The sequence below is a fragment of the Salvelinus alpinus genome, chromosome 24 (genome assembly GCF_045679555.1).
Source record: "Salvelinus alpinus chromosome 24, SLU_Salpinus.1, whole genome shotgun sequence".
Classification (NCBI taxonomy): domain Eukaryota; kingdom Metazoa; phylum Chordata; class Actinopteri; order Salmoniformes; family Salmonidae; genus Salvelinus; species Salvelinus alpinus.
The window spans coordinates 36,709,145-36,731,908 of NC_092109.1; the positions used below are offsets into that span (position 1 = coordinate 36,709,145).

Sequence of the window (22,764 nt, forward strand, 5' to 3'; positions counted from 1 at the left end):
GCCCCACTGCATACAGTAAGATGACTACTCAGACACCGATAGGCTAAACTCTGAGAGACACACACACAGAGTATACCAAACATTAGGAACACCTTCCCAATATGGAGTTGCACCCTCCTTTGCCCTCAGAACAGCCTCAATTCGTCAGGGGGATGGACTCTACAAGGTGTCGATAGCGTTCCACAGGGATACTGGCCCATGTTGACTCCAATGCTTCCCACAGTTGTCAAATTGTCTGGATGTCCTTTGGTAATGGAAAGAGCAGGTGTTCTTCATGTTTTGTATACTCGGTGTATATTTATTGGCATTTGGCACCAATCCAGTCAGGTATTGAAGGTTATCTAAATAATGTACTAGCAGGAAGTCAATCAGATTATTAACGCACAAATCAATTAGTAAACCCCATCCTGCCTCAGAAAGGATTAGAGTATGTGTGTGTATATATTTTTGTGAGTCTGGTGTGAGTGTTTTTACATGTGGCTGTAGGGTCACCATGGTGACAAGTGTGTGTGGACACAGACCCAGTGACATGGCTGGTCCGACAGAGTGTCTGGTGTTTTTGTCCGGCATCCTCTGTCTCATTGTAAAGTTTCAATTTCAGTGGTCCAACCAGAGAGGTAGATGAGCTAGGGCAAGGTTTCCCAAACTTGGTCCAGGGGCCCCCCCAAGGGGTGCACGTTTTGGGTTTTGCCCTTGTGCTACACAGCTGATTCAAATCAACTAATCATCAAGCTTTGATTTGAATCAGTTGTGTAGTGCTGGGGCAAAAACCAAAAACGTGCACCCCTTCGGGTTCCCGAGGACCGAGTTTGGGAAACGCTGAGCTAGGGAGAAAGAGGAACATTCCCACACACACATTGATGTGTATACACACACACACACACACACACACACACACACACACACTGAACCCTTTCCTGCTTTCCCACTCACAGTGCTGCAAACATGAGCTCAGCTCCCTAGTGAACAAGGTTTCCGCAAGCACAGCGATATCCTCCGTGTGTGTGTTAGAGACAGATCAATCGTTACATCTCTATCTGAACAGAGGAAAGACAAGCATGACAGAAAGAGAGAGAAGACATGTAGTGGGTGATATGAGGGAGAAAATAATGTGGTAAGTGTGGGGGGGCAGGAAGGTGATGATTGGGTCATGGGTGTTCCTCTTCCAATCAGTTAACAGTAGAGAATGAAAGGGTTCTCTGTCGTCAGCTGTGGTATCCAGGCTTTAACAGCTCTGAATATTATACTATTAGCTTATTGGACTCAATCATCATTATATATAACCACATAACCTTATCTATCCTATTCTATACATCCGCTATATGTTAGGATTAAATGTGTCTGTGATTTGAAATTAAATTGATAGATTGCATGTGATCATGGAAGGATTCAATCTCGTGTGTGTGTGTGTGTAGCCCATCAGGTTAATCAAGGGCACTACAGTAGCATCGTTGCACACTGCTGAGCCATAATCAATCTAACCACTACACCTCACTTCCTCTATACCACATAGTAGAAGGTCGAGGACAACACACACAAACATTCAGCCAATTAGAAAACATCATACACACACTCACACAATGTGGTAGGATTAGGATGCTACTTGTTGTCATTTGACAGCTGAGAATGTGTACATGTTTGTTTGTTTAAACCTGTATTTTCCACAACATGAAATGTAGATGTAGGCCACCTAATACATTGCAATCAACATGCTTGCTTCACTACCAGATAAACAACCCCGGCTAGGACCTGGCTCATGTTCTCCTCGTGTTATCTGGTTGCTGTTGGATTTCTCAATCTTTGTTCCGTGTTTTGTTTTCGTCGCGTTCTTACTGGAAGGAAGCTGAAAACAGCCGTGTCGTGTGTCGCTGCCGCTAGGCAGAAGGCGACCTTATGGCGCAGATCTAGGATCAGCTTTCCTCCACATCCTGTAACAATAACGATCATTGGGGAGAACCACCAACGCCGATCTAAGATCAGTGTTTATGGCTTCAGCCCTACACATTCTATCCCTGCGGAGCCCGGATTGAAGCACATGTGCGCAGTCTCCTCCCTTTCTCCCGGGTAGTAGTATTTACCGCAGCCCAACTGCGGGTTGGGAACATTCAGGATGTCATCATCTGAACAGAATACAGCTCACAGGGATCAGTCTCTCCAGCCTCTTGATTCAGTCAAGCGTTTATTTGGCACCGATAATGAAGTGAATCTGGAGAGCGAATTGTGAAACGTTGAACTTCTGTTTTTAGCGTTTTTATATTGATTTTACTTGTTTACATTTTTATTATATTAGTGTTATTACATATGTTGACTTTGGACTAAACAGAGCGGTCTCGCGTTGTTTGGTGTGCTAGTGATTTGGTGCTCGTGCTCGAACTGTGTATCTGGATTAAATACGAGTTTGCGGTTCTAAAACTAGACATCAGTGGCGTGTTTTTCGGTGTGTCCCCGATCGTGGTCAGTACTGTACAGCGGTTCATGGTCACCCGTGCGTAACCAATCACATGGCCGCTCTGGAGTGAAGCACGCCTCGACACAGCACCACAGGTCGACCCACTCCCGTCCTCCACATATCGCAGCGATGCCTCCCGGTGTTGTAGCCCCGTCTCCACGGAGCTCTCCGGCCCGGTGCTTCTACGCCTTGACACCGTACTTCATAGAGGACTCTGTCATCTCCCAGAGCAAGATTGATCAGCTGTAAGTTTGCAGTTAGGGGCTCCAGTTGAGCCCCTGCTCCCATCTCTACCTTCATATACCCCAATCAGTTTGCAGCGAAGCAGACAACTCAAATGCTGCGTTTACATTTAGCTACAGATTTTTATTTGGCCGTTATTTAATCAGGAAGGGCTCATTTGAGATTTTAAATCTTTTTCAAGAGCGTCTTGGCCAAGATAGGCAGCACCGTGTCATTACACAATTACAGACAGACATGAAAACTACAGGTAATCTAGTAAGAAAAAAACATATTCACAAGAGTATAACAAAATCATAAAACAGCAAATTAAAAACATTGGCAGGTCAGGGAATCAGCCTCAAAATCCTTCATCAATGATTTAAAAACACCAATCGGGACAAGTATTCCAGTTTAAACGTATTTTGTAAGGCGTTTCAAGCCGATGGCGCAGTAACATTACTGTTACCAGACGGACTTAATAGCCTTTCAAAACTTTCTAGGGTCATTCAGGTTATCAGTGGTAACATACATAAAATATTCAGACTTGGCCTTCCTGAGAAGAAAATAACACTTGTTTCGTAGCTGCCTAAAAATAAGCTAATGAAGATAATGAATTTTACCAAAAAATGTTGGTGTCCATTACTTACTGGGAGTTACAGGTTAAGTTGTGTGAATTTGTGTCGAATCTTAACTTGACAATATCATCTTGGTATATTCTAAGATGTCGTTGCAGGTGGTGCGTTTTTAATAATGGAACATAGTATAAATTCAAATGTATACATTTTTTGCTCCATGAAGTTATCCAACAATGTGTACGCTTCCATTTTTATATTTCAAATCTCCGAGACCGGTGGGTCCACCCCAGTGTGCCGCATGTCATGATGACACTCACCTCTATCGATCAATGAGTGAGAAGATTTGAAATAGAGAAGATCACTGCATACAAATTGTTGGATTACTCTGTTTCTCTCTCTCTCTTTGTTTCTCTCTCTCTCGCTCTGTCTCTGTTTCTCTCAATTCAATTTCAATTCAAGGGGCTTTATTGGCATGGGAAACATATGTTAACATTGCCACAGCAAGTGAAGTAGATAATAAACAATACAAATTAACAGTGAACATTACACTCACAGAAGTTCCAAAAGAATAAAACCTTTACAAATGTCATTATGTGCAAATAGTTAAAGTACAAACTTACGTTTGGGAAACAGGTTTACATTGCCAAAGCAAATGGAATAGACGATAAACAAAAGGGAAATAAACAGGGGAAACATTAGTAAACAGCTCTCTTTGTCCCTCTCTCTGTCTCGCTCGCTCTGTTTTTCTCGCTCTGTCCCCCTCTCTGTTTCTCTCGCTCGGTCTTCAATTCAAAGGGCTTTATTGGAATGGGAAACATACAGTACCAGTCAGAAGTTTGGACACACCTACTCATTCAAACGTTTTTCTTTATTTTTGCTATAGAATAATAGTGAAGACATCAAAACTATGAAATAAAACATATGGAATCATGTAGTAAGCAAAAAAGTTACTTAACTGTTTCCCAGAAATTATTTGATATTACGATTTAAACGAGTCCATTTGATCTTTAAGTTGCACTGCATTTATGTAAAAATGAACTGGGTAATAGTATTCAGTTGAGAAATGGATAATTGGTGGAGTACTGTGGATACCAATATCCTTGTGAGCCTCCCCAGGCCCATGTTGCCCAGGGTTAAGAACATTACATTGTAGATGAGTAATATCACTTTTTGTTTTGTTTTACACACTTTAAACGTATTCCACGGATCCGTTGGCCAAAAGTCATTTAATCATTCAAATGACTTTTAATAAATACTTTGAGAACCCTCGCTGTAATAAAATGTAAAACACTTTCATATGTTTCCTTAAGTGCAGCTACATGGCCTTCTGGGTTAGTTAGACCGATGGGTAAGGTAAGCCCATAGAAATATTACTTTATACAACATTAGGCACAAACCCATATTAGATAAAGGCCAAAGCCATAAGCTAGTGACTCTGCAGTAGAGAGAGAGTGAATGAAGCACTGTAGAGGAGGGTTTAAAGATGGCCGTGCAGAGGTCTCACACACATTGTTTTCTTGACCTCCTGTGTTTTTAAGCTCCTCTCTCTCCCCCTCGTTCGTTAGTTTATGAGCATGTCCAGTACAGTTAAGCCACCACAAAATTGGAACCAGCTGTGTGTTTGAAAGCACATTTCCGTGTGTGTCTTTGTGTGTAATCTATCTCCCTGTGTGTGTCCATGTTATGGAGGATGGTGTGTTGTCATGATGAAAGAAAACAGTAGTATTGCTCAGGTTTAAAACCCAGAGATTCAGAGTATGAAAAAGTGTATTTTCTCCAGAAACTGTGTTGTGTGGCAGAGAACATGGCAGAGGTATTTAGTGGCATGTGTGTTGTAACGTGTGGTAGAGAACATGGCAGAGGTATTTAGTGGCAAGTGTGTTGTGTTCTGAAAGCTCAGTTTGCACTGCTTCAGACCCACACTGTATTCTACTGCAGACCAGTACTGTATCTCAGTTTCCCACACTGTATTCTACTGCAGACCAGTACTGTAGCTCAGTTTCCCACACTGTATTCTACTGCAGACCAGTACTGTAGCTCAGTTTCCCACACTGTATTCTACTGCAGACCAGTACTGTAGCTCAGTTTCCCACACTGTATTCTACTGCAGACCAGTACTGTACCTTCAGTACTGTATTCTGCTGCAGACCAGTACTGTACCTTCAGTACTGTATTCTGCTGCAGACCAGTACTGTACCTTCAGTACTGTATTCTACTGCAGACCAGTACTGTACCTTCAGTACTGTATTCTACTGCAGACCAGTACTGTACCTTCAGTACTGTATTCTACTGCAGACCAGTACTGTACCTTCAGTACTGTATTCTACTGCAGACCAGTACTGTACCTTCAGTACTGTATTCTGCTGCAGACCAGTACTGTACCTTCAGTACTGTATTCTGCTGCAGACCAGTACTGTACCTTCAGTACTGTATTCTGCTGCAGACCAGTACATGAATGCCTTTAGAACTGAGGGCAGTTTCAGCCTGCAGGATAAAACTGCTGTTCTCAGCAGAAAACATGGAAGCCCACCGCAAGTAGACAGAGTTGGCAGTACAGTAGATTACTGTACAGTAGGAGGCTTGTCCCAAATGGCACCCTATTCCCTACATGGTGCACTACTTTTGTCCAAAGCCCTATGGGACCTGGTCAACAATAGTGCACTACACAGTCAGCAGGTTACCATTGGGACACAGTCAGTGAGTAGGCCTAGTCCTCTGTACTGTTAAGTCATCTTTCTGATTACTGTAGGTATTCAGTGATGGCCTGTCTACCACATCGCTCCGGCCAAATACCACACCCACTAGCGTTTCTTCCCTGGAGCGATCTGTAGAGCAACGGAATTCAATTCGGGAATGAGTCGTTGTGCAAATTCAGTGTTACAGATGAGATACATTTACAACCATGTTAAAGTTGCACTATGCAGAAATCGCTCTGCCATTTCCTGGTTGCAAAAGTGTTAATAGTTCGCCTAGTTTCAGTTTGTCAAAACAAGCAAGTTTAGTGTAGATAATCATTGTACCATCTAAACCACTGTAAAATATATTTTCCATAACCAAAAATATAGTATTTTCAGCTGTTTGAAGCTGGTGTACACAACTGAAAGTAAAACACGCAAAAACTAAACTTAAGAACAGGAAGCATATAAATGGTGCACATAGAACAGAATTACCACTTAGAATTGTTTTCAATGAGAATGATAGATCTATAACTCATATTTCTGTGAGAATTTGGTCTGGTCACCACCAAAACAAGTTTCATATTGCAGCTTTTAAATAGAGATATGTTAGCTAGGCTCATTTGTCAGGCTCAAGTGCTCAGGGTGTTTATGTGGAGTTGTAGTTTTAGATGGGATGGGTGGGTCGGGAGCTCCACCTGGCTTTGCTGTTTTGGTAGGAGTTTAGTCTGACACCAAGGAGGTCCATTGCTGTTTTGGTAGGAGTTTAGTCTGACACCAAGGAGGTCCATTGCTGTTTTGGTAGGAGTTTAGTTTGACACCAAGGAGGTCCACTGCTGTTTTGGTAGTAGTTTAGTTTGACACCAAGGAGGTCCATTGCTGTTTTGGTAGGAGTTTAGTCTGACACCAAGGAGGTCCATTGCTGTTTTGGTAGGAGTTTAGTCTGACACCAAGGAGGTCCATTGCTGTTTTGGTAGGAGTTTAGTTTGACACCAAGGAGGTCCACTGCTGTTTTGGTAGGAGTTTAGTTTGACACCAAGGAGGTCCATTGCTGTTTTGGTAGGAGTTTAGTCTGACACCAAGGAGGTCCATTGCTGTTTTGGTAGTAGTTTAGTTTGACACCAAGGAGGTCCATTGCTGTTTTGGTAGGAGTTTAGTCTGACACCAAGGAGGTCCATTGCTGTTTTGGTAGGAGTTTAGTCTGACACCAAGGAGGTCCATTGCTGTTTTGGTAGTAGTTTAGTTTGACACCAAGGAGGTCCACTGCTGTTTTGGTAGGAGTTTAGTTTGACACCAAGGAGGTCCATTGCTGTTTTGGTAGTAGTTTAGTTTGACACCAAGGAGGTCCATTGCTGTTTTGGTAGTAGTTTAGTTTGACACCAAGGAGGTCCACTGCTGTTTTGGTAGGAGTTTAGTTTGACACCAAGGAGGTCCATTGCTGTTTTGGTAGGAGTTTAGTTTGACACCAAGGAGGTCCATTGCTGTTTTGGCAGGAGTTTAGTTTGACACCAAGGAGGTCCATTGCTGTTTTGGTAGGAGTTTAGTTTGACACCAAGGAGGTCCATTGCTGTTTTGGTAGGAGTTTAGTTTGACACCAAGGAGGTCCATTGCTGTTTTGGTAGGAGTTTAGTTTGACACCAAGGAGGTCCATTGCTGTTTTGGTAGGAGTTTAGTTTGACACCAAGGAGGTCCACTGCTGTTTTGGTAGTAGTTTAGTCTGACACCAAGGAGGTCCATTGCTGTTTTGGTAGTAGTTTAGTTTGACACCAAGGAGGTCCATTGCTGTTTTGGTAGTAGTTTAGTTTGACACCAAGGAGGTCCATTGCTGTTTTGGTAGTAGTTTAGTTTGACACCAAGGAGGTCCATTGCTGTTTTGGTAGGAGTTTAGTTTGACACCAAGGAGGTCCATTGCATGAGTGCACACACACGCGTTAGTTTTACTATCCTTGTAGGTACAAAACAATTTGATCCCCATTCAAAATCCTATTTTCCTTAACCTAACTCCTAACCCTAATTGTAAGCCTAAAAGTATTTTTCCACACTTGTCAAAAATTTCCTTGTTTTACTATCCTTGTGAGGACTTCTGGTAGCGTTTAAGAGAACATCGCCCCTTAGCCTGTAGCGTTTCAAGAGAACATCGCCCCTTAGCCTGTAGCGTTTCAAGAGAACATCGCCCCTTAGCCTGTAGCGTTTAAGAGAACATCGCCCCTTAGCCTGTAGCGTTTAAGAGAACATCGCCCCTTAGCCTGTAGCGTTTAAGAGAACATCGCCCCTTAGCCTGTAGCGTTTCAAGAGAACATCGCCCCTTAGCCTGTAGCGTTTCAAGAGAACATCGCCCCTTAGCCTGTAGCGTTTCAAGAGAACATCGCCCCTTAGCCTGTAGCGTTTCAAGAGAACATCGCCCCTTAGCCTGTAGCGTTTCAAGAGAACATCGCCCCTTAGCCTGTAGCGTTTCAAAAGAACATCGCCCCTTAGCCTGTAGCGTTTCAAGAGAACATCCATCTAATAGGTCACACTCTGTCATCAGACAACAACCCATATGTAGTGGTGTGCTGGAACCTGGAAGAGAGTCGGGGGCACGGGACGGTCTGCTTTTGTTCCGCTCTGTCTCTAAGGGACCTCCTCTTTTCCCTGTTATTCCTCAGTTACACTGCCCTGCCTCGGGCAGCAGACTGGGCGGTTCTACCATAATCAATAGGATTGTATTGGTTGTTGTGAAAGCATTTTAACACTCTTCCTCCGCTCCATCTCTCCCTCTTGTCCCTCACTCTCTCTCTCTCTCCAGTATCAGTGAGAGCTTTCTGACAGTGAAAGGCGCCGCCCTCTTCCTGCCCCGGGGAAATGGCTCCTCCCCTACCTCTGCTTCCCGTTTCGCTCAGCTCCGCAGCAAACATGCAGGTACAGTACGAAGTACAGACATTATGGGAAACTGAGGACGGTAGTTTCATGTCCAGATCAATCATTGAAATGTATTTTATAAAGCCCTTTTTGACGTCAGCTGTTGTCACCAAGTGTTTACCAGTTACCTGGCCTAGACCGCAAAGAGCAAGCAAAGTACCGTGGCCATGAGAAATTCCCTAATTCACGTTTCAATGAGGGGAGAGAGTAATGAAAAGATGCCAGTGATAAAGCATTAATGTGACAAAGAGAAGAGATTAGCATTTACTAATGAGCAGATATGCAAAGTCTACTGTAAATGCAATAAGGATGCTATAAAGTGGAATGGTACAGTGTGGTGGTTATTATCATGGGAACACACAGAGTGCAGTGTTAAGTGTGTGTGTGTGTGCGCGTCTCTCCAGGTGACCTCCAGCAGCACCTGCAGACCATGTTCACTCTCCTCCGACCAGAGGACAACATCAAACTGGTGAGTAAACACACACACCTGCATGATCAAAACACAAACATTGTTCTCTTCAACGCAATAATCAAGGTCTGGTTTTCACGCTTCCTTTCCTTCGCTCTCTGTACGTCCCTCCGTCGCTCTCTCTGTACTTCCCTCCTTCGCTCTCTCTCTGTACTGCCCTCCTTCGCTCGCTCTCTGTGCTTCTCTCCTTCGCTCTCTCTTTGTACTGCCCTCCTTCGCTCTCTCTCTGTGCTTCTCTCCTTCGCTCTCTCTTTGTACTGCCCTCCTTCGCTCTCTCTCTGTGCTTCCCTGCTTCGCTCTCGCTCTGTGCTTCCCTGCTTCGCTCTCGCTCTGTGCTTCCCTGCTTCGCTCTCTCTCTGTGCTTCCCTGCTTCGCTCTCTCTCTGTGCTTCCCTGCTTCGCTCTCTCTCTGTGCTTCCCTCCTTCGCTCTCTCTCTGTGCTTCCCTCCTTCGCTCTCTCTCTGTGCTTCCCTCCTTCGCTCTCTCTCTGTGCTTCCCTCCTTCGCTCGCTCTCTGTGCTTCCCTCCTTCGCTCGCTCTCTGTGCTTCCCTCCTTCGCTCTCTCTCTGTGCTTCCCTCCTTCGCTCGCTCTCTGTGCTTCCCTCCTTCGCTCGCTCTCTGTGCTTCCCTCCTTCGCTCGCTCTCTGTGCTTCCCTCCTTCGCTCGCTCTCTGTACTGCCCTCCTTCGCTCGCTCTCTGTACTGCCCTCCTTCTCTCTCTGTACTTCGCTCTCTCTCTCTGTACTTCTCTCATTCGCTCTCTCTCTGTGCTTCCCTCCTTCGCTCTCTCTCTGTACATCCCTTCCTCTCTAGGCTGTCCGGTTGGAGAGTACCTTGTATCAGGGGACTCGTTACATGGTGGTGGTCTCCACTAACGGCCGTCAGGACACCGAGGAGAGCTTGGTGTTGGGTATGGACTTCAGCCCTGCAGACAGGTGTGTGTGTGTGGACTCAGAGATCGTATTGGACTATCACAGAGCAATGTGGTGTAGTAACACAGGCTTATTGTGTGGGTCTTCCAGCTCGTGCTCGGTGGGGCTGGTTCTCCCTCTATGGAGCGACTCACTGATACACCTGGATGGAGACGGGTAACAATATCTCTCACACATACACACCATACTGACAGGGACACACTCATCTCCACAGATGTATATTTCAGAGGACTTTCAGGAAAAAGGGACCTTGTAAATTCTTATGAGTGCTTATTTGTCTCTCTCTCTCTCTGTCAGGGGTTTCAGTGTGTCCACTGATAACAGGATCCATGTATTCAAGCCTGTGTCGGTGCAGGCCATGTGGTGAGGACACTTTTCATAATATTCTGTTTTTGGTTTGTTTCCACCATGCTAGCTAATGTCTGATACACCTCTTTGTTATTTTACCTTGCATACCATTTACCTTTTGATCTTCTCAATTTCTCATCAATGTCACATTCTCCCCCCCCCCACCAACGTCTCTCCATCCTTCTCTGCTCATCTCTCTCCATCCCTCCATCTTCTCCCTCTCATCCCTGCTCTCCATTTGTCTCCACTCCCAGGTCTGCTCTGCAGTCGCTCCACAAGGCGTGTGAGGTGGCTCGTTGCCATAACTACTTCCCCGGCAGCCTGTTCCTGACCTGGGTCAGCTACTACCAGAGCCGTGTCTCCTCTGACCAATCACGCATCAACGAGTGGAACGCCATGCAGGACGTCCAATCACACCGCGCCGACTCTCCCGTGATGTTCTCTGACGTGTGAGTGTCATAAACGCGCTACGTGGCGCGTGGGACTCTGTTTCAACGTTGATGTTGATGTTCCGTGATCAACACATAGCCGATGTGCAGTAAAACAAAACGTGTGTCGTCACTAGCGACATGTATTGTTCAGATGTTGACTGAGTTACAACCAGCTTCACAAGTCTTCCTGAAATGTTGGGTCTCTGGTCCTGAGGACTAACTATCTCTGTCATCAAGTTCTTGTTTAACGGCCTAATTAGGTGAACGTGGATTAAGAGGGAGGGTTTTAACACCCGTGCTGAAAGTCACCTTCTAGAAATAGTTATTGTTGAAATCTCACATAGTGCTGGTGTACACTGTACACACACCACTATACACAACACACACACACCACTATACACAACACACACACCACTATACACAACACACACACCACTACATATTCACAGGTGTATACCACACAATATTATATAGCTCTGTGGTTTATGGCCTGAAAAAGGGTAGAACGGGCGGGGTTAAGAGAGGGTGGAACGGGAGGGGTTAAGAGAGGGTGGGAGGGGTTAAGAGAGGGTGGGAGGGGTTAAGAGGGGGTGGGAGGGGTTAAGAGAGGGTGGAACGGGAGGGGTTAAGAGAGGGTGGAACGGGAGGGGTTAAGAGAGGGTGGAACGGGAGGGGTTAAGAGAGGGTGGAACGGGAGGGGTTAAGAGAGGGTGGAACGGGAGGGGTTAAGAGAGGGTGGAACGGGAGGGGTTAAGAGAGGGTGGAACGGGAGGGGTTAAGAGAGGGTGGAACGGGAGGGGTTAAGAGAGGGTAGAACGGGAGGGGTTAAGAGAGGGTAGAACGGGAGGGGTTAAGAGAGGGTGGAACGGGAGGGGTTAAGAGAGGGTGGAACGGGAGGGGTTAAGAGAGGGTGGAACGGGAGGGGTTAAGAGAGGGTGGAACGGGAGGGGTTAAGAGAGGGTGGAACGGGAGGGGTTAAGAGAGGGTGGAACGGGAGGGGTTAAGAGAGGGTGGAACGGGAGGGGTTAAGAGAGGGTGGAACGGGAGGGGTTAAGAGAGGGTGGAACGGGAGGGGTTAAGAGAGGGTGGAACGGGAGGGGTTAAGAGAGGGTGGAACGGGAGGGGTTAAGAGAGGGTGGAACGGGAGGGGTTAAGAGAGGGTGGAACGGGAGGGGTTAAGAGAGGGTGGAACGGGAGGGGTTAAGAGAGGGTGGAACGGGAGGGGTTAAGAGAGGGTAGAACGGGAGGGGTTAAGAGAGGGTGGAACGGGAGGGGTTAAGAGAGGGTGGAACGGGAGGGGTTAAGAGAGGGTGGAACGGGAGGGGTTAAGAGGGTGGAACGGGAGGGGTTAAGAGAGAGTGGGAGGGGTTAAGAGAGGGTAGAACGGGAGGGGTTAAGAGAGAGTGGGAGGGGTTAAGAGAGGGTAGAACGGGAGGGGTTAAGAGAGAGTGGGAGGGGTTAAGAAAGGGTAGAACGGGAGGGGTTAAGAGAGGGTGGAACGGGAGGGGTTAAGAGAGGGTGGAACGGGAGGGGTTAAGAGAGGGTGGAACGGGAGGGGTTAAGAGAGGGTGGAACGGGAGGGGTTAAGAGAGGGTGGAACGGGAGGGGTTAAGAGAGGGTGGAACGGGAGGGGTTAAGAGAGGGTAGAACGGGAGGGGTTAAGAGAGGGTAGGACGGGAGGGGTTAAGAGAGGGTGGAACGGGAGGGGTTAAGAGAGGGTGGAACGGGAGGGGTTAAGAGAGGGTGGAACGGGAGGGGTTAAGAGAGGGTGGAACGGGAGGGGTTAAGAGAGGGTGGAACGGGAGGGGTTAAGAGAGGGTGGAACGGGAGGGGTTAAGAGAGGGTGGAACGGGAGGGGTTAAGAGAGGGTGGAACGGGAGGGGTTAAGAGAGGGTGGAACGGGAGGGGTTAAGAGAGAGTGGGAGGGGTTAAGAGAGGGTAGAACGGGAGGGGTTAAGAAAGGGTAGAACGGGAGGGGTTAAGAAAGAGTGGGAGGGGTTAAGAGAGGGTGGAACGGGAGGGGTTAAGAGAGGGTGGAACGGGAGGGGTTAAGAGAGGGTAGAACGGGAGGGGTTAAGAGAGGGTAGAACGGGAGGGGTTAAGAAAGAGTGGGAGGGGTTAAGAGAGGGTAGAACGGGAGGGGTTAAGAGAGGGTAGAACGGGAGGGGTTAAGAGAGTGGGAGGGGTTAAGAGAGGGTAGAACGGGAGGGGTTAAGAAAGAGTGGGAGGGGTTAAGAGAGGGTAGAACGGGAGGGGTTAAGAGAGGGTAGAACGGGAGGGGTTAAGAAAGGGTAGGACGGGAGGGGTTAAGAAAGAGTGGGAGGGGTTAAGAGAGGGTAGAAAGGGAGGGGTTAAGAGAGGGTGGAACGGGAGGGGTTAAGAGAGGGTAGGACGGGAGGGGTTAAGAAAGAGTGGGAGGGGTTAAGAGAGGGTAGAACGGGAGGGGTTAAGAGAGGGTAGAACGGGAGGGGTTAAGAGAGGGTAGAACGGGAGGGGTTAAGAGGGTAGAACGGGAGGGGTTAAGAAAGGGTAGGACGGGAGGGGTTAAGAAAGAGTGGGAGGGGTTAAGAGAGGGTAGAACGGGAGGGGTTAAGAGAGGGTAGAACGGGAGGGGTTAAGAAAGAGTGGGAGGGGTTAAGAGAGGGTAGAACGGGAGGGGTTAAGAGAGGGTAGAACGGGAGGGGTTAAGAGAGAGTGGGAGGGGAGGGGTTAAGAGAGAGTGGGAGGGGAGGGGTTAAGAGAGAGTGGGAGGGGAGGGGTTAAGAAAGGGTGGAACGGGAGGGGTTAAGAGAGGGTGGAACGGGAGGGGTTAAGAGAGGGTGGAACGGGAGGGTGGAACGGGAGGGGTTAAGAGAGGGTAGGACGGGAGGGGTTAAGAGAGGGTGGAACGGGAGGGGTTAAGAGAGGGTGGAAAGCTGGAAGGGTCATCGTTTGAAGTCCAGGAGGAGGAGGGTGATCTCACACTTCCCGCTGTGTGTTCCCAGGCCGACGGAGAGAGAGAGGACGGAGCGGCTCATCAAGACTCGTCTGAGAGAGATCATGATGCATAAAGACCTGGAGAATGTCACCTGCAAAGAGGTGTGTGTGTATTCATAACATGCTGTCATAGTTTTTACATTGTCTGTTCGTAGCGTGGTGGAAATGCACGTTGTGTGTATGAGTGTATAAACCTGTGTGTTCTGTCCTAGATCCGCACAGAGCTGGAGGTGCACATGGTGTGTAACCTGTGTGAGTTTAAGGAGTACATAGACAATGAGATGATCCTGATCCTGGGTCAGATGGACAGTCCCACTGAGATATTTGACCATGTTTACCTGGTAGGTCGGTCGATCGGTATCTCTGGCGTTCTCTTCTCTGATTCTATCCCAGTCTTTTCTCTAGTAATACTTATTGTTTAACTGGCTATTATTGTCGTCCATTAAACTGGCTTCCCCCTGACCTGAAAGTGTAAAGGGACATTGTGGGGAAAAAGCTGTAGTGGAACTGATCTTATAGTGTTTATGTTTCCCTCCAGGGCTCTGAGTGGAACGCATCCAATCTGGAAGAGCTGCAGAACAGTGGGTAAGGCTTGTTCTAGAGAACTACTACTCCCATACTGCACTGCTCATAAAATTCTAAATCTCAATTCTATTGACATTTCCATTGCCTATCTATAATGACAACCTGGCCACCTCTCTCTCCTTCCCTTGTTCCTCTTTCTCCCTTCATTCCTTCCCTTTTCTCTCCCTCATCCTCCCCAGGGTGCAGTATATTCTGAACGTGACGAGGGAGATTGACAATTTTTTCCCAGGTGTGTTTGAGTACCATAACATCCGTGTGTATGATGAGGAGGCTACAGACCTGCTGGCCTATTGGAACGACACCTACAAGTTCATTTCCAGAGCCAGGTGAGTCACTACTGGACTGGCCAACTGACTCTTACCTCTGTTAACTCTCTTTCAACTCTCTCTTTCAACTCTCTCTTTCAACTCTCTTTCTCTCAACTCTCTTTCTCTCAACTCTCTTTCTCTCACATCTTTCTAGAGATGGGTCTCTGTGTTTCTCTCTGCCATCTTTGTCTATCTCTCTAACGTCTCTGATCTCTGTGCTCCTATGTCATTACCTTAACCAGTTATAGCGTGTGTCTGTGTTAAATAATGTCTCGGTCTGTGTCCCTGTAGGAAAGCAGGAGCTAAGTGTTTGGTTCACTGTAAGATGGGTGTGAGTCGCTCTGCGTCCACTGTGATAGCCTACGCTATGAAGGAGTACGGCTGGGACCTGGAGAGAGCATTCAACTACGTTAAGGAGCGCCGTGCCGTCACCAAACCTAACCCCTCCTTCATGAGACAGCTAGAGGAGTACCAGGGCATACTGCTGGCCAGGTACACACACTGCACTAGCTAACACACGTACCCATTTTCTCTCTCTCTGTCTCTCTGTCTCTCACTCACTCACTCTCTCACTCACTCATTCACTCACTCAGGTTGCATTGTCTGTCACTTACAGCACATACCCAGTAAAGACATTCTAAGCAGATGTTAGTTGTGAGAAACACACTGTTCTTTCCATGAGACTGACCAGGTGAAGCTATGTTCCCTTACTGATGTCAGCTGTTAAATTTTTATTTTTTATTTATTTAACCTTTATTTAACCAGGTAGGCAAATTGAGAACACGTTCTCATTTACAATTGCGACCTGGCCAAGATAAAGCAAAGCAGTTCGACACATACAACAACACATAGTTACACATGGAGTAAAACAAACATATAGTCAATAATACAGTGAAAAAAAATAAGTCTATATACAATGTGAGCAAGTGAGGTGAGATAAGGGAGGTGAAGGCAAACAAATATATGTATAAATAAATAAAAATATAAAAAGGCCATGGAGGCGAAGTGAGTACAACACAGCAAGTAAAATAAAAACTAAAAAAACACTGGAATGGTTGGTTTGCAGTGGAAGAAAGTGCAAAGTAGAGACAGAAATAATGGGGTGCAAAGGAGCAAAATAAATTAATAAATAAATACAGTAGGTAAAGAGGTAGTTGTTTGGGCTAAATTGTAGATGGGTTATGTACAGGTGCAGTAATCTATGAGCTGCTCTGACAGCTGGTGCTTAAAGCTAGTGAGGGAGATAGGTGTTTCCAGTTTCAGAGATTTTTGTAGTTCGTTCCAGTCATTGGCAGCAGAGAACTGGAAGGAGAGGCGTCCAAAGGAAGAATTGGTTTTGGGGGTGACTAGAGAGATATACCTGCTGGAGCGCGTGCTACAGGTAGGTGCTGCTATGGTGACCAGCGAGCTGAGATAAGGGGGGACTTTACCTAGCAGGGTCTTGTAGATGACCTGGAACCAGTGGGTTTGGCGACGAGTATGAAGCGAGGGCCAGCCAACGAGAGTGTACAGGTCGCAGTGGTGGGTAGTATATGGGGCTTTGGTGACAAAACGGATGGCACTGTGATAGACTGCATCCAATTTATTGAGTAGGGTTTTGGAGGCTATTTTGTAAATGACATCACCGAAGTCGAGGATTGGTAGGATGGTCAGTTTTACAAGGGTATGTTTGGCAGCATGAGTAAAGGATGCTTTGTTGCGGAATAGGAAGCCAATTCTAGATTTGACTTTGGATTGGAGATGTTTGATGTGGGTCTGGAAGGAGAGTTTACAGTCTAACCAGACACCTAGGTATTTGTAGTGGTCCACATATTCTAAGTCAGAGCCGTCCAAAGTAGTGATGTTGGACAGGCGGGCAGGAGCAGGCAGCGATCGGTTGAAGAGCATGCATTTGGTTTTACTTGTATTTAAGAGCAGTTGGAGGCCACGGAAGGAGAGTTGTATGGCATTGAAGCTCGCCTGGAGGGTTGTTAACACAGTGTCAAAAGAAGGGCCAGAAGTATACAGAATAGTGTCGTCTGCGTAGAGGTGGATCAGAGAATCACCAGCAGCAAGAGCGACATCATTGATGTAAACAGAGAAGAGAGTCGGTCCAAGAATTGAACCCTGTGGCACCCCCATAGAGACTGCCAGAGGCCCGGACAACAGACCCTCCGATTTGACACACTGAACTCGATCAGAGAAGTAGTTGGTGAACCAGGCGAGGCAATCATTAGAGAAGCCAAGGCTGTCGAGTCTGCCAATGAGGATGTGGTGATTGACAGAGTCAAAAGCCTTGGCCAGGTCAATGAATACGGCTGCACAGTATTGTTTCCTATCGATGGCGGTTACGATATCGTTTATGACCTTGAGCGTGGCTGAGGTGCACCCATGACCAGCTCTGAAACCAGATTGCATAGCGGAGAAGGTGTGGTGTGATTCGAAATGGTCGGTAATCTGTTTGTTGACTTGGCTTTCGAAGACCTTAGAAAGGCAGGGTAGGATAGATATAGGTCTGTAGCAGTTAGGGTCAAGGGTGTCCCCCCCTTTGAAGAGGGGGATAACCGCAGCTGCTTTCCAATCTTTGGGGATCTCAGACGACACGAAAGAGAGGTTGAAGAGGCTAGTAATAGGGGTGGCAACAATTTCAGCAGATAGTTTTAGAAAGAGAGGGTCCAGATTATCTAGCCCGGCTGATTTGTAAGGGTCCAGATTTTGCAGCTCATTAAGAACATCAGCTGACTGTATTTGGGAGAAAGAGAAATGGGGAAGGCTTGGGCGAGTAGCAGAGGGGAGGGCAGTGCTGTTGTCCGGGGTAGGGGCAGCCAGGTGGAAAGCATGGCCAGCCGTAGAAAAATGCTTATTGAAATTCTCAATTATAGTGGATTTGTCGGTGGTGACAGTGTTTCCTATCTTCAGAGCGGTTGGAAGCTGGGAGGAGGTGTTCTTATTCTCCATGGACTTTACGGTGTCCCAGAACTTTTTTGAATTTGTGTTGCAGGAAGCAAATTTCTGCTTGAAAAAGCTAGCCTTGGCTGTTCTAACTGCCTGTGTATATTGGTTTCTGGCTTCCCTGAAAAGTTGCATATCACGAGGGCTGTTCGATGCTAATGCAGAACGCCATAGGATGTTTTTCTGTTGGTTAAGGGCAGTCAGGTCAGGAGAGAACCAAGGGCTATATCTGTTCCTGGTTCTAAATTTCTTGAATGGGGCATGCTTATTCAAGATGGTGAGGAAGGCATTTTAAAAAAATGACCAGGCATCCTCTACTGACGGGATGAGATCAATATCCTTCCAGGATACCCCGGCCAGGTCGATTAGAAAGGCCTGCTCGCTGAAGTGTTTCAGGGAGCGTTTGACAGTGATGAGTGGAGGTCGTTTGACCGCTGACCCATTACGGATGCAGGCAATGAGGCAGTGATCGCTGAGATCTTGGTTGAAAACAGCAGAGGTGTATTTGGAGGGCAAGTTTGTTAGGATGATATCTATGAGGGTACCCGTGTTTACGGAATTGGGGTGGTACCTGGTAGGTTCATTGATAATTTGTGTGAGATTGAGGGCATCAAGCTTAGATTGTAGGGTGGCTGGGGTGTTGAGCATGTTCAAATTTAGGTCGCCTAGCAGCACGAGCTCTGAAGATAGATGGGGGGCAATCAGTTCACATATAGTGTCCAGAGCACAGCTGGGGGCAGAGGGTGGTCTATAGCAGGCGGCAACGGTGAGAGACTTGTTTTTAGAGAGGTGGATTTTTAAAAGTAGAGGTTCAAATTGTTTGGGAACAGACCTGGATAGTATAACAGAACTCTGCAGGCAGTCTTTGCAGTAGATTGCAACACCGCCCCCTTTGGCCGTTCTATCTTGTCTGAAAATCTTGTAATTGGGGATGAAAATGTCTGAATTTTTGGTGGTCTTTCTAAGCCAGGATTCAGACACGGCTAAGACATCCGGGTTGGCAGAGTGTGCTAAAGCAGTGAACAAAACAAACTTAGGGAGGAGGCTTCTAATGTTAACATGCATGAAGCCAAGGCTATTACGGTTACAGAAGTCATCAAAAGAGAGCGCCTGGGGAATAGGAGTGGAGCCAGGTACTGCAGGGCCTGGATTCACCTCTACATCACCAGAGGAACAGAGGAGGAGTAGGATAAGGGTACGGCTAAAAGCTATGAGAATTGGTCGCCTAGAGCTACTAGAGTAGAGAGTAAAAGGAAGTTTCTGGGGGCGATAAAATAGTTTAAAGGAATAATGTACAGACAAAGGTATGGTAGGATGTGAATACAGTGGAGGTAAACCTAGGTATTGAAATCCACTTCAGTCGGTGTAGATGAAGGAGAGGAGACGGGTTAAAGAAGGCTTAAAATGCCTTCATACAACGGAGACGGGGATTGTGTGTCATTCAGAGGGTGAAGGGGCAAGACTAATAATTAAAGTGCCTTTGAATGGGGTATGGTAGTAGGTGCCAGACGCACTGGTTTGTGTCAAGAACTGCAACGCTGCTGGGTTTTTCACTCTCAACAGTTTCTCGTGTGTATCAAGAATGGTCCACCACCCAAAGGACATCAGCCACCTTGGAACGCTTTCAACACCTTGTAGAGTCCATGCCCCAATGAATTAAGACTGTTTTGAGGGCAAAAAGGTACAACTTAAGGTTAAGAATGTGTTCCTAATGTTTTGTACACTCGTTTGTATGTGTGTGTGTGTGTGTGCCTCGCACATAAACACACAATTAACTCCTGGTGTGAATTACCCATGAGTCAGGGGAATTACCCATGAGTCAGGGGAATTACCCATGAGTCAGCGGGGCCCATGAGTCAGTTTTCAGTCAGCCAATGAGCAGCCAGTCTGGTATGGAGCTGGATGGAGGAGCCTACCAGAAACTAGTATTTAATGTTGATCTCTTCTCTCGATTCCCTCTTTCTTCCTCTTCTTCGGTCATTCTTTCCTTTCTCCACTGCCTCTCTTCCAACTCCCACCTCTCTCCACTACCCTCTCTCCCCCTCTTTCTCTCTCCACTACCCTCTCTCCCCCTCTTTCTCTCTCCACTACCCTCTCTCGCCCCCCTCTTTCTTTCTCCACTACCCTCTCGCCCCCCCTCTTTCTCTCTCTCTCGCCCCCCCTCTTTCTCTCTCCACTACCCTCTCTCCCCCTCTTTCTCTCTCCACTACCCTCTCTCGCCCCCCTCTTTCTCTCTCCACTACCCTCTCTCGCCCCCCCCTCTCTCTCCACTACCCTCTCTCGCCCCCCCTCTTTCTCTCTCCACTACCCTCTCTCGCCCCCCCTCTTTCTCTCTCCACTACCCTCTCTCGCCCCCCCTCTTTCTCTCTCCACTACCCTCTCTCGCCCCCCCTCTTTCTCTCTCCACTACCCTCTCTCGCCCCCCCTCTTTCTCTCTCCACTACCCTCTCTCGCCCCCCCTCTCTCTCTCCACTACCCTCTCTCGCCCCCCTCTCTCTCTCCACTACCCTCTCTCGCCCCCCCCTCTCTCTCTCCACTACCCTCTCTCGCCCCCCTCTTTCTCTCTCCACTACCCTCTCTCGCCCCCCTCTTTCTCTCTCCACTACCCTCTCTCGCCCCCCTCTTTCTCTCTCACTACCCTCTCTCGCCCCCCTCTTTCTCTCTCGCCCCCCTCTCTACTACTCTTCCACCCCCCCTCTCTCTATTACCCTCTCTCTCCACTACCGCCCCCCCATCCCCCAGTAAGCAGAGACACAACAAGCTGTGGCGTTCCCACTCGGACAGTGACCTATCGGAGCACCACGAGCCGCTGTGTAAGACCGGCCAACACCCCCACACCCTGGGCCGCTCCGACCCTCGTAACCAGGGTAACAACCCCGCCGCCCCCTCCCTGCAGGAGCTGCTGCAGCCGCTGGGATCCCCCTCCAACACGGGCCAGGTGGTGCGGTCCGTCTCCGAGTGTGGGACCCCTTCTAGTGCAGGGAAGGTGGTACAGTCCAGTAGCCAGCCCAATACTACTGCAACCCAGGAGAATAATCTGGACACTAACCAGGAGACTAGGACTGAAGCTCTGTTGACCTCCACAACCGGGGACCAGTCATTAGGTACTGGGGACCAGTCATTAGGAACGGGGGACCAGTCAATGGGTACTGGGGACCAGTCAATGGGTACTGGGGACCAGTCATTAGGAACTGGGGACCAGTCATTGGGTACTGGGGACCAGTCATTGGGTACTGGGGACCAGTCATTGGGTACTGGGGACCAGTCATTGGGTACTGGGGACCAGTCATTGGGTACTGGGGACCAGTCATTGGGTACTGGGGACCAGTCATTGGGTACTGGGGACCAGTCATTGGGTACTGGGGACCAGTCATTGGGTACTGGGGACCAGAATCCGTCAACAGCAGCAGCTACTACTGTCTCCACTGGTTCCCAGGCCCATGGGGAGTCTGTGTGTTCCCAGTCACCCCCTCTCTCCAACGGCCTGTGTGATTATGAAGAGGACCCCTCAACCCCTCTCCCTCAGCCGCGGGCAGCCACCGTGGTGCCTGACATTTCCACGGTAACCGTGGCGGAGACCGTGCCGGTCGGGCGCCCTCATCCGCCCCCTATCCACCACCTCCTTGTCTGCCCCGCCGCCCTTCCAACCCCCTCCGATGAAGACGAAACTCCGAAAGCCAAGGAGCCGTCCACCACCTTGCCTAAGGAAAAATACTGCCAGCTGCAGGTGACACCATCAGTGCCTGAGTCATCGTCGATGACCCCGGAAACAAGCACACAAGCAGCAGGACCACAAGAGCCGTCCACACCAGTGCCTGACAAGAAACTAGACTGTGACCAGCGGTTACCTGGGGCATCATTGGACAGTTCAGCATCCCAACAACCCTCCAGTATTGAGGTACTCATCATTAGCCAGCCCAGTGCCCCCCCTCAGGACCCTGCTCTCGAGGCGGAGGGGTCCTCGGCTCTCAGCACAGACCACATCAACTTCTTCAGCGCCAGAGAGAAGTTCCAGGGCCTGACTCAGGATGGGAGGACCCGTTGCCTTTCTGATCAGGCACTGCAGCAGACACCTCAGCCCATACCCAGGGATCCAGGACAGGAGCAGCAGCAGCAGGAGGACCCCTCTGCTGTGGCGACTGGGAAGGGAGAAGAAGAGGAGGAGGTCGAGGAGAGGAAGAGGGTGAGACTATTTTAATGATTTTGATCAAATCCTGTGATTTGTCTTTGCAGTGTAATAAAGGCAATTAGTGATTTAATTCGGGATTTAATTTGACTATCTGTAGTTGCAATACAACTGTTCCACACAGAAGCATATTCATACAGAAATACACTCACCGGAGAGTTTATTACCCCGTTCACAAAAATGCATCGCTCCTACAGACAGTGAGTCACGTAGCTGTGGCTTGCTATTTAAAGCAGGCAGACAGGCATCGAGGCATTCAGTTACTGTTTGATTGAACGTTAGAATGGGCAAAAATGACTGACCTAAGCAACTTTGAGCGTGGTATGATTGTCGGTGCCAGTATCTCAGAAACGGCCGCCCTCCTGGGCTTTTCACGCACAACAGTGTCTTACCGAGAACGGTACGATAAACAAAAAAGATCAAGTCAGCGGCAGAGAGGTCAAAGGAGAATGGCAAGAAAGGTGCTAACAGGCGTCCCCCTAAACGGACAAATAACAGTGCAGTACAACAGTGGTGTGCAGAATGGCATCTCGGAATGCACAGCTCGATGCTCTTTGTCACGGATGGGTTCCACTCCTATCAGCTAAAAACTGGATGTCAGATAGCCGAGCGGTTTAAGAGCGTTGGGCCAGTAACCGAAAGGTTGCTGGTACGAATCCCGAGCCGACTAGGTGAAGAATCTGTCCTTGAGCAAGACCCTTAACCCTTAATGCTCCTGTAAGTCTCTCTGGATAACAGCTTCTGCTAAATCAGGGGTTCCCAAACCTTTTCACTCGTGGCCC

General features: G+C 48.0%; 1 protein-coding gene across 2 annotated transcripts in view; it reads left to right on the forward strand.

Moving 5' to 3' along the window:
• The window catches only part of ssh2b (slingshot protein phosphatase 2b), a 45,605-nt gene that overhangs the window by 20,035 nt on the left and 2,806 nt on the right, over positions 1–22,764 (forward strand). Inside the window, exons 1-13 of one of the 2 annotated variants that reach the window (XM_071364809.1) lie at positions 2,152–2,694; positions 8,707–8,819; positions 9,224–9,288; positions 10,099–10,220; positions 10,308–10,373; positions 10,515–10,580; positions 10,820–11,014; positions 13,981–14,074; positions 14,185–14,313; positions 14,511–14,557; positions 14,737–14,883; positions 15,157–15,357; positions 20,539–21,979. In XM_071364809.1, the coding sequence (XP_071220910.1) occupies positions 2,579–2,694; positions 8,707–8,819; positions 9,224–9,288; positions 10,099–10,220; positions 10,308–10,373; positions 10,515–10,580; positions 10,820–11,014; positions 13,981–14,074; positions 14,185–14,313; positions 14,511–14,557; positions 14,737–14,883; positions 15,157–15,357; positions 20,539–21,979 (2,802 nt within the window). In that variant the 5' untranslated portion in view covers positions 2,152–2,578. Of the gene's footprint in view, positions 1–2,151; positions 2,695–8,706; positions 8,820–9,223; positions 9,289–10,098; positions 10,221–10,307; positions 10,374–10,514; positions 10,581–10,819; positions 11,015–13,980; positions 14,075–14,184; positions 14,314–14,510; positions 14,558–14,736; positions 14,884–15,156; positions 15,358–20,538; positions 21,980–22,764 lie in introns of those variants that run through there. The other variant, XM_071364810.1, reaches the window with a different exon arrangement.